Source organism: Rhinoraja longicauda, chromosome 22, assembly GCF_053455715.1.
Source record: "Rhinoraja longicauda isolate Sanriku21f chromosome 22, sRhiLon1.1, whole genome shotgun sequence".
NCBI classification, from domain to species: Eukaryota; Metazoa; Chordata; class Chondrichthyes; order Rajiformes; family Arhynchobatidae; genus Rhinoraja; species Rhinoraja longicauda.
The window spans coordinates 15,855,455-15,871,393 of record NC_135974.1 but is presented as its reverse complement, the minus strand read 5'-3'; the positions used below and the strand labels follow the sequence as shown (position 1 = coordinate 15,871,393).

The 15,939-nt window shown below is 41.8% G+C and overlaps 1 protein-coding gene across 2 annotated transcripts in view; it reads right to left on the bottom strand.

Annotated features, from left to right (window-relative positions):
• Positions 1–15,939, bottom strand: part of tbc1d20 (TBC1 domain family, member 20) — a 38,145-nt gene that overhangs the window by 9,499 nt on the left and 12,707 nt on the right. For both annotated transcript variants that reach the window (XM_078418822.1, XM_078418823.1), the window contains 3 exons: positions 15,175–15,276; positions 14,062–14,203; positions 13,170–13,348 (listed from right to left, as the gene is read on the bottom strand). In XM_078418822.1, the coding sequence (XP_078274948.1) occupies positions 13,170–13,348; positions 14,062–14,203; positions 15,175–15,276 (423 nt within the window). The remainder of the gene's footprint in view (positions 1–13,169; positions 13,349–14,061; positions 14,204–15,174; positions 15,277–15,939) is intronic.

The following is a 15,939-nucleotide window of genomic DNA, read 5'->3' as shown; positions in this document are numbered from 1 at the left end:
CCTCAGCAGTACTCGTCCAGCCCATCCTCATTCTTGCCAGTGACTTCGGCCACTGGGCTCGTCCTCGCTCTTGGCAGAAGCCATCTGAGTCTGTTCTTGATCGTCTCCACGCCAGCACGGCTGCGACCGTCCGATTGGCCCACCAAGTTCCTCAAACATTTTTTTTCTTAAATGGCATTTACAATCTCTTGTGCCTATGCTGTGCAATCCATTTTATTGCATGCTTGCAAAATACTGATCCTACTCACTTCCCTTACCATATCTGGTCATTTTGCGAAATCAGTTATGTAAGGGCTCAAATTCAGCGTAGCCATGTGGGTTTTATTGCAGGGGTGTTAAAAAGGTGTAAAAGCTCCAGCTCGATTATGTTGCCAGGACATCCTGTTTATGGCTAAGGGTATCCTTTGATATGGGCAACTGGCTTTAAGGCTTTGATGGTTAGCCATCCTTTGAAGTGTTAAGAAGAACAACTTGCCATATGGACTGCCCTCTGTTCCCAAGAAAGAAGAGGTCATGATGGACACAACGGACACGGAGGTCCCGAAAGAGACAAAGATTTATAGGACATTGTAAAACTTGCCATATAAGGTAGCAACAGGAAATGTACTGACACATGTATTTCGGGTATAAATATGTGTAATTGTTAGCATTCGGGGAGAGAGACTACACTAGCTTCCTAAGCGTTTCTAAACGCTTCGGTTTCTAGACTCTCTCCCACCTGGGTGAGTAGAATAAAGAGGTTAAACGAATTCGGTTGTCTGCCTGTTTTTTCTAATAGGCCACAGACTACAACATTTGGCGTAGTCGGCAGGATCTCTTTGGCACTGTCAACCACGAACGACTAAGCGGCATCGGTGGCTGAAACACGTCCGCAGGGGACAGAGTGCACTTCTCGACCGTTGTTCGAGACCCCGGACGTTGACGTTTTTCAGACACTGAAGTCCCTCGTTTGGGGTTGATTTCGTGTTCAACTGAGATTCACAGACGAACCGATAAGGAAAAGGAAAAGGATAAGGATAAGGTTCCGGATTTGGAAGGTAAGGGGCGGTCACTCTTGTCATTGTCTTGGTCTGGGTGCAATTAATATTTATTGGCAATATTTATTGGTAGTATTTATTGATAACATATTTTCGGATAATTGGCAATCAGACATATGGGACAGTCTTTGGATAAGAGTGATGGCGGTGCCCCGGTACAACACATGTGTTATTTATTTATTTATTTGCTTCGTTAATGAAAAGATTGGGAAACGAGGCCTGGCCAGTAGGAGGTACATGGAATGTAGAGACTATCAAAGAGGGGGTGCAGAAGTGCCATCAGGAGTCGAGGGAACGAAGTTGGAGGGAAAATGAAGGTGTATGATCTAAGACTTGACCGTGCTACCCGAGCTCGAGGTGAATTTTAAACCGGTACCAAAGGGATATATCCCGCACAACAACAAAAGTCAGAATCCGAACCACTGGAGTATATAGCGGCTTTATTAGGTAATCAGGAGTCCAGGGTGACGAGGAACCCTGGACGTGTCCGATCCCCACAGCCCCACAGGCAGAGCCACCGGCTGCGGTGGTGCCAATCCCGGTTCTACCCTCCCCGTCAGGATATTGGGGACTACCTCCCGATAATGAGACAGCATCAGGGAACATGGATAGGTCCCAGACAAAGGGTTAAGTTGCGCCACGAGTAAGAATCCGCACGATCGGCGCTAGAGATTGAGGATGCTGCCCACCCTCGCCTTTTTCAGTACACCTCATGCTGCCCAGCAGGCTGAATTATTTGCCCTCACGCAGGCCTGCCACCTTTGCGTTGACCAATGTGCAAGTATTTACACCGACTCACGATATGCCTTTGGGGTTGCACATGATTTTGGTAACCTGTGGCAGCACAGGGGCTTTTTGACTGCAGCAGGCACTCCTATTAAAAATGTCCTGTTTTTCCGAAATCTACTAGCGAGTTTAACACTCCCGAAAAACCTTGGCTGTCATTAAATGTAATTCGCATACATCTGTCAAGGATCCCATTTCTTTCGGGAATGCATTAGCTGACACATTGGCATGCACAGAGGCCGTGACCCCTACCATTTTAGTTTCTTCAGGCGAACAACAGCAGTTTTCTGCAACTACCGCTATGCCCAGTGTTTCGGAATTCTGCCAGCTTCAGGGGGACGCCCCCGAGGCTGAGAGACACCAGTGGAGCCAGGATGGGTGTTCCCCTTGCGAATCTGACTTGCTTTGGGTTACTGCCTCTGGCAAAGTTTGTGTCCCTAACGCGCTTTTACCTGTTTTGTTGTATTATGTGCACTCTCTTACCTATGCTGGTAAGAGGGGAATGTTGGATGTAATAAATGCTACATGGTATCACCCCAAAATACATTGGGGTTTACAAATTGATTTTATTGAATTGCCACTTGTACATAGTTATAAGTATTGCTTAGTTATTGTTGATGTGTTTAGCTGATGGATTGATTTAGCTATTGATGTTGCTATTTAGCTATTGTTACTCCTGCTATTAGGGGAAGTGCACTCAAGAATTATATGGTATTGTGGTCAATCTGTATTTACTCCATGACATTTATGTAAAGACGATCAGATGATGTGCAGAGGAGACAAAGGCACAATACCCTGGAAGGCAGAAGGAATAGGACCCTGCTCAGGATAGTTTTATGGTTTAATAAGACCAGAGCTAAACAATTGAGAGACCAAGCCTATTGGGTTGTACCCTGTGGACATGCTTTGTGCCAGCTTAATTTCCAATGCCTGACAGATGAATTTAGTTTTCCATGTAAGAAGCAGCAGCCGTATCAGGGTCGATGTAGACGAACTCGAGGGTTACATCAGTCGTCCCTACGAGAGGAGATGAGGGGAAGAATAGACTGGGAAAAATTGGAGGTTACATGGGAATTTTGTTTTTGTCTTTCAGTCCAGGTATTTTTAAATTCATGTTACAAGTTGACAAAGCTTTTAATCAGGCGTAGCAACGTCATGGTGAACTATTTTATGGATAACACCTTTCCTTACTCCTATTCCGTGCACGCTTTACTATTGACTTATTTACTGCCTAGTATTGAGAGCGATAACCATTTGCTCGGAGGGTGAGCTGGTGCTTTAGTACACCAGGTCTGCCCGGTTCTTTTTGAATCACTCACAGAGCCCTGGCTCCAATAATTGGTGTACGGATTATGATAACCGACCAGATGACTGTGGATTTCAATGTTTTAATGGGTGGTCCTTGAGACCCTATCTTAATCAAACACAGGAGAATTGGCCCCGGATACAAGTTAATTCTCCTCATGACTCTCCAGAAACACCAATAAATACAACTTGTTTCTGTAGAATGGGATCTAGACCAAATGAAGTTGGTCTGTCTGTGGGATTCAGCACATGCACCCATATCAGTACTGCAGTTCCCCCAAGACCTCTTAATGGGACTTACTTAAAATGTGGGAGCTGAGCATATGTCTGGTTACCAGGACTTTCGCCACGGTATGATCAGGGATCTTATGAGACCTGGACAGGGTGCTGTTATCTAGCTTTTGTGATCCCACCTTTACAAGTCATAAATCATCCTCTGCAGCATCCAGAGTGGAGCTCTAATCGAGCTGTATTGGAGTTTGAGGGGTTTTGGTGGCTAATATTCCCGAAATGGGGAACCGCTCGGGCGGGAACTGAAATTTGAAACTTAGCTAGTGCCCTGGAACAATTAGCAAATTGTACCGCTGATGGACTGTACGAGACTCAGGAACAAATAGGCCAGTTAACAACTGAAATGGTGGCCCTGCGTCTTGTCGCTCTCCAGAATCGTATGGCTCTAGATTTCCTGCTAGCCAAGAGAGGGGGTACCTGTGCTATGATAGGGCAAGAATGTTGTACATTTGTACCAGATGTATCCTCTAATATCACCAATATCGCGGGGCATGTGAAGGAGGTTATAGAAAGAGCATTTAGCGTTTGAGCCCTCTGAGAGGGTGCTGTGAACTGTTTATGTATGTGCTGTTATGTTTGTGTGCCATTGTATGTTTGTTCTTAGTACCTGAACTGATGTACAGCGCTTTGGTCAATGTGGTTGTTTTTAGATGTGTTATACAAATAAAATTGACTTGACTTGACTAAGAAAATAGGGGCAGATTTAGCCCAAGATCGAATTAATGCTTCAGGATGGGATTGGTTTGGCTTAGGATATGTGTGGGGCCGATTCTCCATTATGGCAGTATCATTGCGTTAATTGTTGTGATTCTGTTAATCTGTTATTGTTTCGGTCCATGTATATGCCAAATATTTGTCAATCAACCACTTTAAAAGACTGTGATTATAGTATAATCAAAGAGGGGATGTAAGGGCTCAAATTCAGCGTAGCCATGTGGGTTTTATTGCAGGGGTGTTAAAAAGGTGTAAAAGCTCCAGCTCGATTATGTTGCCAGGACATCCTGTTTATGGCTAAGGGTATCCTTTGATATGGGCAACTGGCTTTAAGGCTTTGATGGTTAGCCATCCTTTGAAGTGTTAAGAAGAACAACTTGCCATATGGACTGCCCTCTGTTCCCAAGAAAGAAGAGGTCATGATGGACACAACGGACACGGAGGTCCCGAAAGAGACAAAGATTTATAGGACATTGTAAAACTTGCCATATAAGGTAGCAACAGGAAATGTACTGACACATGTATTTCGGGTATAAATATGTGTAATTGTTAGCATTCGGGGAGAGAGACTACACTAGCTTCCTAAGCGTTTCTAAACGCTTCGGTTTCTAGACTCTCTCCCACCTGGGTGTGTAGAATAAAGAGGTTAAACGAATTCGGTTGTCTGCCTGTTTTTTCTAATAGGCCACAGACTACAACAGTTTAACACCAGAGTTACAGAAATTTGTGGCAAAGAAGGAAGCCATTAAGGCCCTTTGCATTGTACAGGTTATTCTCCTACCCATGGCTCATTGCTCACTGATACGGTACCACATAAGCTTACCCACCATTCTCAAAAAGACATTCCCTCAACTTCCCCCTAACCCATTTACAATTTCATCATTAAAAAAAGGTCAAGTTATTAGCCTCTCTCTTAAGGGAAACAAGTCCTTCCCACCATCTCCTAATTTTATGCATCTGGATTAAACAGATTACCTCAGTCTCTTGTTGGAAAGAATGTGACCTGAGCCCAGCTAATTTCTTCTCATAGCTAATTTTTTCCTTCCCTAGCAATGTCCTATTAAAAATTCCCTGCCACTCTAGTGCCATGATAACCTTCCTGCATTAAATTGAGCAGAGCTGCACGGCTGAAAAATATTTTATTCAATTTAAGCATTATCTTCCTGGTCTTGTATTCTAAAATCTTGAACAAGACGCACTAAGACAGTCTTCTTAATCATATGCCACAGTAACCCATTGCTTGTCCCTTCTCTGGTTTGTCCCCCTTAAAAGTATTACTTCTCTGGATTGCATCCCATTTGCCTGTTCTTGCCTACGTGGCCAGCCCCATAGCAGCATCCTGATGTCCACAGCTTTCTGGTGCACACCACTAGCCACTTATTATTGTAAACACATAGTAAACTGCCCATTTCATATTCCTCGCTCTTGTATACAAATCTATGACTTATATCACTGGCACAGCATCCTACTGAACAATACTGGAAGTAGTCTTCCAGTTTCTATAACATTAATCTTTGTAGCCCATGACTGAGCCAATTTTGGATCCAACTTGCCACATTTCCTTGGAATCCATGAGCTTATATCAGGCTGGCCCAGTTAAAAGCCACGTTAAAATCAACAGACCACGTTAATCCTATTTAACAAATCTGCATTCTGACTGCACTTCTGATGTGACACAGCTGGCGTCCTGGCGCCATCGCAACAACCTGGAGCTCAATGCTCTTACATAGAAACATAGAAAATAGGTGCAGGAGTAGGCCATTCGGCCCTTTGAGCCTGCACCGCCATTCAATATGATCATGGCTGATCATCCAACTCAGTATCCCGTACCTGCCTTCTCTCCATACCCCCTGATCCCTTTAGCCACAAGGGCCACATCTAACTCCCTCTTAAATATAGCCAATGAACTGGCCTCAACTACCTTCTGTGGCAGAGAATTCCACAGATTCACCACTCTCTGTGTGAAAAAAAACGTTCTCATCTCGGTCCTAAAAGACTTCCCCCTTATCCTTAAACTGTGACCCCTTGTTCTGGACTTCCCCAACATCGGGAACAATCTTCCTGCATCTAGCCTGTCCAACCTCTTAAGAATTTTGTAAGTTTCTATAAGATCCCCCCTCAATCTTCCAAATTCCAGCGAGTACAAGCCGAGTCTATCCAGTCTTTCTTCATATGAAAGTCCTGCCATCCCAGGAATCAATCTGGTGAACCTTCTCTGTACTCCCTCTATGGCAAGAATGTCTTTCCTCAGATTAGGAGACCAAAACTGTACGCAATACTCCAGGTGTGGTCTCACCAATGCCCTGTACAACAGTGGAACTAATTGTAGACTTTCGAAGAACTCCCGCTCCCCTACCCCCACTCACCATCAACAACACCATAGTTACATCTGTGGAGTCATTTAAGTTCCTTGGAACCATCATCTCCAGGGACCTTAAATGGGGGGCCATCATTGACTCCACAGTCCAAAAGGCCCAACAGAGGATGTACTTCCTGCGGCAGCTGAGGAAACACAATCTGCCACAGGCAATGATGGTCCAATTCTATACTGCTATCATTGAGTCTGTCCTCACCTTCACCATCATGGCCTGGTTTGGCTCAGCCACCAAGCACGACATCCGGAGGCTGCAACGGATTGTTCGCACAGCTGAGGTTGTTGGCTGCAACCTTCCCCCCAATGACGAACTGTCAAGGGCCAGGAAGCGAGCGGGCAAGATCATCTGGTATTGGGGGTAGGGTACTGACATGGATAGAAAATTGGTTGACAGACAGAAAGCAAAGAGTGGGGATAAATGGGTCCCTTTCAGAATGGCAGGCAGTGACTAGTGGGGTACGCAAGGCTTGGTGCTGGGACAGCAGCTGTTTACAATATACATTAATGACTTGGATGAAGGGATTAAAAGTACCATTAGCAAATTTGCAGATGATACAAAGCTGGGTGGCAGTGTGAACTGTGAGGAAGATGCTATGAGGTTCAAGGGTGCCTTGGACAGGTTGTGTGAGTAGGCGGATGCATGGCAGATGCAGTTTAATGTGGATAAGTGTGAGGTTATCCACTTTGGTGGTAAGAATAGGAAGGCAGATTATTATCTGAATGGTGTCAAGTTAGGAAGGTGGGACGTACAACGAGATCTGGGTGTCCTAGTGCATCAGTCACTGAAAGAAAGCATGCAGGTACAGCAGGCAGTGAAGAAAGTCAATGGAATGTTGGCCTTCATAACAAGAGGAGTTGAGTATAGGAGCAAAGAGGTCCTTCTGCAGTTGTACAGGGCCCTAGTGAGACCGCACCTGGAGGACTGTGTGCAGTTTTGGTATCCAAATTTGAGGAAGGATATTCTTGCTATTGAGGGCGTGCAGCGTAGGTTTACTAGGTTAATTCCCGGAATGGCAGGACTGTCATATGTTGAAAGACTGGAGCGACTAGGCTTGTATACACTGGAATTTAGAAGGATGAGAGGGGATCTTATCGAAACATATAAGATTATTAAGGGGTTGGACACGTTAGAGGCAGGAAACATGTTCCCAATGTTGGGGGAGTCCAGAACCAGGGGCCACAGTTTAAGAATAAGGGGTAGGCCATTTAGAACGGAGATGAGGAAAAACTTTTTCAGTCAGAGAGTTGTGAATCTGTGGAATTCTCTGCCTCAGGAGGCAGTGGAGGCCAATTATCTGAATGCATTCAAAAGAGAGCTAGATAGAGCTCTTAAGGATAGCGGAGTCAGGGGGTATGGGGAGAAGGCAGGAACAGGGTACTGATTTAGAATGGTCAGCCATGATCACATTGAATGGTGGTGCTGGCTCGAAGGGCCGAATGGCCTACTCCTGCACCTATTGTCTATCTCTGACCTCTCTCACCCTGGCCACAAACTCTTTGAAGCACTTCCCTCTGGAAGGCGACTCCGGACTGTCAAAGCAGCCACAGCCAGACATAAAAATAGCTTTTTTCCACGAGTGGTAGTTCTACTCAATAACCAAAGTCTGTAGTTTCTTTTTCGCTCTGGTTTATTTTCACCCACATATTTAGACCGTAATTTATGCCACAGTTTTGCAGCGGTAGAGTTTCTACTTACAGCACCAGAGACCCGAGTTCGATCCTGACTACGGGTGCCGGCTGTACAGAGTTTGCATGTTCTCCCTGTGACCAAGTGCTCCAGTGCATTCCCACATCCCAAAGACGTACAGGTTTGTAGGTTAATTGGCCTCTGTGAATTGCCCATAGGATGTAGGATAGAACTACCGTACAGGTAATCACTACTATGCGTGGATTCGGTGGGCCAAAGGCCTTGTTTCCACTAAAGATGGTAATGAGTGCTTCACGAGTTACTGCAGTCATTGTGGTCACTACATACCTTCTTGACATGAAAATAAACTTGTTCTTTCATGACCAGTAGAATTAAATCCTGGAATATCTTATCTAATAAAGGACAGTCATGTCTAATAAATTGCTATATTGCCAGGTAGGTGACAGTACTCGGACAGCTTGGCTAAAGACACAAAGTACCTCCCAAGCACAAGCCTTTCAGACTACAGCTGAGAGGTTGCTGTTGCCGGGACTGTCATTGTGCTGCACTTAGCAGTTTCTGCATACCACATGGAATGAATTGAATTAGCTGAACACTGGCTTCTGTGAGAGTGGGGACATTCAACACTTCAGGAAGAAGACGCAGTAAAAAATATATAAACAGCAAATAGGCAAATTAACTTCAATTGATTGAGAAAAGTAATATAAATTGAATCATGCAATCATGGCTCTACACAGGGCATTTGGAACACCATGCTTGTGCCAGTTGTTTGAAAAGGTTATTCAATTAGTCCGCTTCCCTGCCTTTTCCCTGTTGCCCTGCAAAATGTTCTAAACATTCATCAATTTTCCATTTGAAAATTATTACTGAATCAATTTGCATCATGCAGTCAACCCGTGGATTTCAGAGTGTAATAATTGGCAAAGGAAATAAATTCCTATCTTCCACATTGTTCTTTTGTTAACTAATTTAAGTCTATCTCTGCTGATTATTGATTCACCTGCTAGTTTAAACTATGTACTAAAAGACTTTATAATTTTGAATACCACTCCAAAATAGCATTTACCCACACGCTTCCAACATCTTACCCCAGCTTAACCATCTCTGCTCAAGACATCAAATCTGGTGTCTCCAATCTCTCACTGTGACTGAAGTCTCACATCCTTCCTACAGTCCCACAAAATCACTTCACCCGCTACAAATTTTCTCTATCAATACAACAGACATCCACATGCTTCCTGACTGATATTTCCCCAATAGAATGGAGGTAGTTGTTTAAAGGTTACTAAATAATCGTGCACAGAAAAAACTGAAGTGAAGTGGGTATCACTAAGTTGCTTAAATTTACATGCATAAATATTATGCTTTAATTTGTTCTGTGCTACACTCCAATTTTAAATAAAAGTGTAACAAACATCCAAACTGAAAAATGTTTCATTAATTTAAAAACTCTTACCTTTAGCTGTCCCTGTCTTAATTTGCTGTTAAAACGCAGACTGCTGCATTTCTGCCTGTCATTTATTTCGATCATATAAAGCACCGGGTAAACAGTAAAGCACTTCGGTTAAGTTATAGCCCATAGCTCCTCGCTCTCACTTTTGCTTCAGATTGGATCTTTACAGCAAAGCAAGAGTTCAGAATCTAATTTGTGTCATCTGAATATGACAGAGTGGACAATGCATGAAGTTGGAAACAAATTGCCTTGATGCTGTAGCCAGCCCGCTGTTCTATCCTATTGTGGTACGATACTGAAATGGAAATACCCCTTCTTTACAAAGATTTAACTTTGCAAAATAACATATCCATACTTGCTTATCAACTGCAAGCGTAAAAATATTTACTGGGGAATTTAGGATCAAACTACACTGGGGTGCTTTCTGCTTGTGAACATAATCTGCAAGGAAAAGAAGACATCAATAAAGGCTTAGCGTTTAATATTAACTGCACTATCCATTATAACACTATACACACAAAATGGATTTATCTTCATAGATATCTTTCTGCCAGTCAATGAAATTCGTTTGCTATTTGGTCTCTGCTGGCCATAAGATAAATTAAAGGACAGCTATATTAGATTTACACCATTAGTTAATGTTCAACAATTGGCTATCACTGGTAAAGCCAGTGTTTATTTCCCTCGAGAAGGTAGTGATGGGCAGTCTTTTTTAATCACTTCACCCTTTCTGATGTAGGTACACTCACAGCATATGTGAAGGGATACCAGGGCCAGTGACACCATTGAAAACAGCCAGGATGACATGCAACTTGGAGGGGACCAGGTCCTGCTTGGTGGCAGAGATGTTCTCAGAGTAACTGCAAGCCAAGCTGCAATGCTTTTGGTAGTTGGGATATACGGTGGGTAGCCATTGTGTGCCAGTGGTGGTGGGAATGAATGCTTAGGGTAATTGAAGAGTTGCCATTCAAGCAGGTTGCTTTGTTCTAAGAGGTGTTGAGCTACCCTCATCCAGCCAAGTTGAAGGCAGTTTATCATATGCCTGACCTGCTCATAGTACTTTTGTGGCTGTTCTAGCCAAGCTTCCAGTTAAGGTTGATTCCCAAGAATGTTACTCAATGGGACAGCTAAAATGGTGGTCACCCATCACGAGCAGTGTTAGCACCAAAGCTCCAATTGTAGCTCCTTTTGTTACAAATAAAATCTTGATTTCTTTCTCATGAAATTTTGTTTCTGTGCTGTACAACTCTATTGCTATGGATTTGTTGAGCCAAATGGCTCTTTTGTCATATGACTATAATAGACACAGGATAAATATTCATTGTGTCTCAATAGAGAAGATTTGCAAACAAGTGACTACTTTACTGACATTCCTTACACACATATTAACTAAAAACACGAATAGACCTCTCCCCACTAACGACATCCTTGGGATTACCACTGATAAGAAACTCAAATGGCTCAGCCACGTAAACACGACAGCTCTCAGAGCAGATCAGATGTTGGGTATCCTATGGCAAATGTCTAACCTCGACACCCCACACCTTTTCTACTATTACAAGGTGCAGAACTCTTCACTTGCCAAGATATGTGCAATGCAGACAACTCTCAAAAAACTCAACATCATCCAGAACAACTCCATCAACCATTTTACAAATTCATTCTTTTCACCACCAATTCACAATGGCTGCAGTGCATACCATCTACAAAAGACAACGCAAATTCATCTCGCAACTCTGACCGCATTTCCCAAATTCACAATCTCCATCCATGCCAATGTTACCCGATATATACCATGAACCATTTGCTGTAACAAGTTTTGAAACAGCATTATTAAATACCTCTGGAAGGCTAAGTATAGTCTATATACTGGCTCCTCTTTATCCACAGTTGGATAGATCCTCTACATTACATGCCAGTTTTAACTAACTATGCTCAACACGAGGAATGACACAGAAATTGTCCCTTGAAATCCTCTAATCTTTATATGTTAGTTAAGAATCATTTCATAGTCTACAGGGGATTACCACAGTGATAATGAAACCTTCTGTAATTCTTCAAATGGTCTGTCTCATTTTAAACTACTTTCATTTGACCAGAAGTTGGCTAACCTACAATTGATTAACCTCAGGTAGCTATTACAACTCCCATTTGCAAATGGATTTCTATTCTTACTATAGAATTTTACAGGGGTGTTTTTAGATTGACTTGGAATTTTGTTTCTTATTCTTGTGATTTACAAAATTACAAATAATATACATCTAATGCTTTTTGAGTATGTGAATCTTGATCATTAAAATCCATCGAGATTTCCCCCATCTCTACACATGGTGGCGACACTGATATACAGATCATGAAGGTTCCAAGTTTGTCTGTCCATCTTTTGGCAACCGAAGAGAAAAGGAAATTAAGTTGAGATTTCCGAATATACTGCTCATGGAACACATACAAAATAGCCTCATTCAAGAGCAGAGGGGGAAACAAAATCCAAAAAGGCAGCAAATATTTCATACATATTCACAAAACCATAGAAAGACCATTAACAGAGAATCTGATATCGAGGCACACTCAAAAATCTAATTATGATGGGCATGAAAAATTATTTAGAGAGAAATAATGACCACCTTAATTTTGATGCGGACTGATAAAGTCCATTCACTGCAAGGATCAAGACAATTGAATGTGGGTGACGAGATACAATATCCTGAGATAATTTCGTTTCCCCGACGCTTCCTTGGCCTTTAGCCACCCTTTTCACTTTTCTCATGATATATCAAGAGTTTCATGTCAATGTCAAAGGGCACACAAACTACATCTTCACTCAAAATGCTCCCCCCCCCCATTCTCGTGAAGATAATCGCTTCCAATTTGTAACAATGCCTTCCATAAGTGGGTTTGACTAGGCAATAAGACTTCCTTGGTAAAGGGGACGAACCATGGAATCAACTGCACGATGTCTCTCATCCATCACCACTTCATTCAGCTGGACATCAAGCAAAAAGAACAATTGCAAAACCTTACACTGCTGTCAGAAATATCACATAATCCAAAACTGAAGTCAGACACACCCAAGCACTCCTTGTAACAAGGACAGCACGATATCATGTCCTTGGTGCAGTTTGTAGAAGTGACAATGATTAAAGATGCTGAATCTTATACAAACACCTTTCACCAGCAGCAAATCAAAGTACATAGCTTCTCTTTGAAGTTCATCCTTTAAATTACCCCGTCAGGTTGCTTCTTTTGTCGACTGTCTATGGAACAGCCACTTTCCTACAACCATGAAGTTCTTCAACCAACCTGCACAACCATAATCCTACCTTGGCAATAGAACAAGATGAACCACTCTTATATTACCAGGGGTGTGTTTCTAATTGTGCTTTGCACCAACATGTTATTTTGCAAAGTATTTTTTATTTTCAGTGTCTTGTAGAACCTATACGTAATTTATGTACAATTTTTTTTTTTTAATGTGTTGTCCAAGTCTGTGTGCCTATGATGCTGCTACGTATTCTACCTGTACCTCACTGTGCTTGTGCATAGAAACTCGACTTGACTTACCTTTCCTTCTGGGCAACCTCTCTAGAAAGTTCGGACGGAGGAAACTGGACAAAGAGATCACCAGCACGGCTGATCAGAGTCTCATATGGAAGGTCCTGTGGGATCTGGGACAGCAGATGGTGAACAGCAGCCATGTCACATTCACTCTCCAGGACTTCATGCCCCCGGTACAATACAATCTAGAGGAATAAGAAAAACCCATATGGATGTCAGCATTTTATTATTGGTTTATTATTGTCACAAGTACTGAGATACAGTGAAAAACTGTTTTGTGTGCTAGCTAGGAAAATCATACCATACAGGGGTGTATATAAGATAGAGCAAAAAAGAACATAATATAGCTACAGCTGCAGTTAAAAACAAAATACAAGGGCCACAGTGCGGTAGACTGGAAGATTGGGAACTCATCCCTAGCATAGGTGGTCCATCCAAGGGCATGATAAAAGCAGGCAAGAAGCTTTGCTTGAATGTGGTAGCACGTGCTTTCAGATTTTTGTATGTGTCTACCCAACAGGAAAGGAGGGAAGAGAGAATGTGAATGGTCTTTGATTATGTTGACTGCTTTCCCGAGGCAGCACAAAGTGAAAATGGAGTTGATGGTGGCGGGGTGGGGGAGGAGACTGGCTTGTGTAAAAGACTGGGCTGCATTCATAGATCGCGCAGGATTTTACATCTAGCCGACCCTTTATATGGCAACCTGACAATAAAAGCAGGTGATAAATCATCGGGAAAAATGCCAACAGTTTTACCATTCTATGTTAAGCATTCAATACTTTTGGTATTCACAAATTTAAATGTTCAACTGAAATACTCCCAATTCAGCTGAGATTGAGCAAATTATTTCTCTCTTCTACCTAAACAAACAAGGAAGGAGGAAGAAAAATGCACCTACCACTGCAGCAAAATAGATTGGCATTAGCGGATGACACGCCAGGAAGAAGTCGTATAACCGAACTACGTGCCGGAAATCTGAAAGCACGTGACCAAACCAAGTTATTAGCCAGCTCAAGGCGAAAATAGTACCAACTTCAGCTCTACAAAATAAAAGAGTAGGGAATAGAAAAATCTTTAGTGCAAGTAAACATAATTTAGAGGTGCTTATCATTAATTTAGGACTTAATGTCTTTGTGAGAATGTGAAGTTTCTTCCATTTCATAGATGTTTAAGTGATCCGGTAGTAGGCAAAATTGGACATTGCTGCATGAGTAAAACTCATTAATTTCGAAATACAAAATTACAAGAAAGCAATTCTCTTAATTATATGTGCTTCACATATTGTCTTACTTAAATATCAAAAACTGATTGAAGTCTCAGGTTATATTACATTCAGGTTTTTGTTACTAGTGATTGCTGGCAGTTAAATGATTCAAAGAAACATTAAAAATCTAAGATTTCATGTTCCCAGAAAACACAGTAGTGAACATCATCTATTTCATGAAATTGTTCTCTATCGATGATAAGTTCATTGCTATGATCTGTTGATTTCTCTGGCAAATTTACATTGATTGGTATCGGAAGAGCCAATAGCTAGTTGCCATGTTTTGGGTTTAAAGGTGAGTATTCTAATTAGAGAACTCCCAATTTAGGTTTGGGTTTATTATCATCACATGTACCGAGGTGTACAGGGAGGTTTATTTTGCATGCTATCCAAACAGATAAGATACATTCAGTTCAAACTCAAGTGCAATAGATAGAGCAAAGGGAAATTGTCCCGTTGCCAAGACCTTTTAAAATTTTTCAAGAACATGCTTAGCATGTTGGCACAATTGACACGAATGTTGGATTATTGAAAAGATTTAGTCAACTTTACAGCCAATGAAAAGTATCTTTGAACAGAGTCTGCCAAATCACCAAATTAGATTTCATATTTTTGCAACTGTTGTCTAGACAGAATCTACATAGGGGAATTAAAGCATGGTGAGTCCGTGTCTGATAACATTTGTATGGGTTTCCCCATAGGTTGTAAACCACGGTGTAATTAATCAACCCATATTCACACACTCACCTTTGCATGAAATCATGGACTTCTGGGTTAACCTTCTCTATTATTGGCATAAGGTAATTTAAAATATGTTTTGTGTTGTCCATGGTTGGGTCCATAAAATCCCTATAAACAAAAATAGTGCTCAACTTATAATATAACAAGTTTGTTTGTTAAAAATACTTATTTTTAAAAGAATGCACAAATCATGCACTTGAACATAAAACTACTACACTAGTTGTTTGACAGATCAAATGAAAAACTGAGAAAAATCAGTGTTCACAGATTGGAATCTAACTTGATGGATTTAGATTATTCATATGTATAACCTAAATCCATCGACTTAGATTCCAGTCATTTAACATTGATTTTTCTGGGGGTTTTTGTGTATAACATTCCATAAATTTCATGTCACAGAACTATTCCAAACAAAAACCTAGCAATACCATAAAACTCAAAAGATGTACCTCTCTAAACCATTTCTATTTCCTCCTCCCCCCCAACACCACCATTCCACTAATCACTGACAGAAGTAATAAAAGACCATTGTCTGTGTAATTTATTTAATGGATATGCCAGCATAAACATTTTCAGTCTTCAGAGGTCTTGGATTGTGGAGCCCATGTGTCGCAAGGCATGAACATCAGATTCCTGCAACGAGAGCTGATGTTTCTGTTCACTGTAACCCAGAGTCGGTTAGCATGTTCCCCATAGCATATCCTGCATGTTTAATGTACAGTATCCAGCTGAACCACACTAATTATCTGCTAGAACCTTCATGGGTCCAAG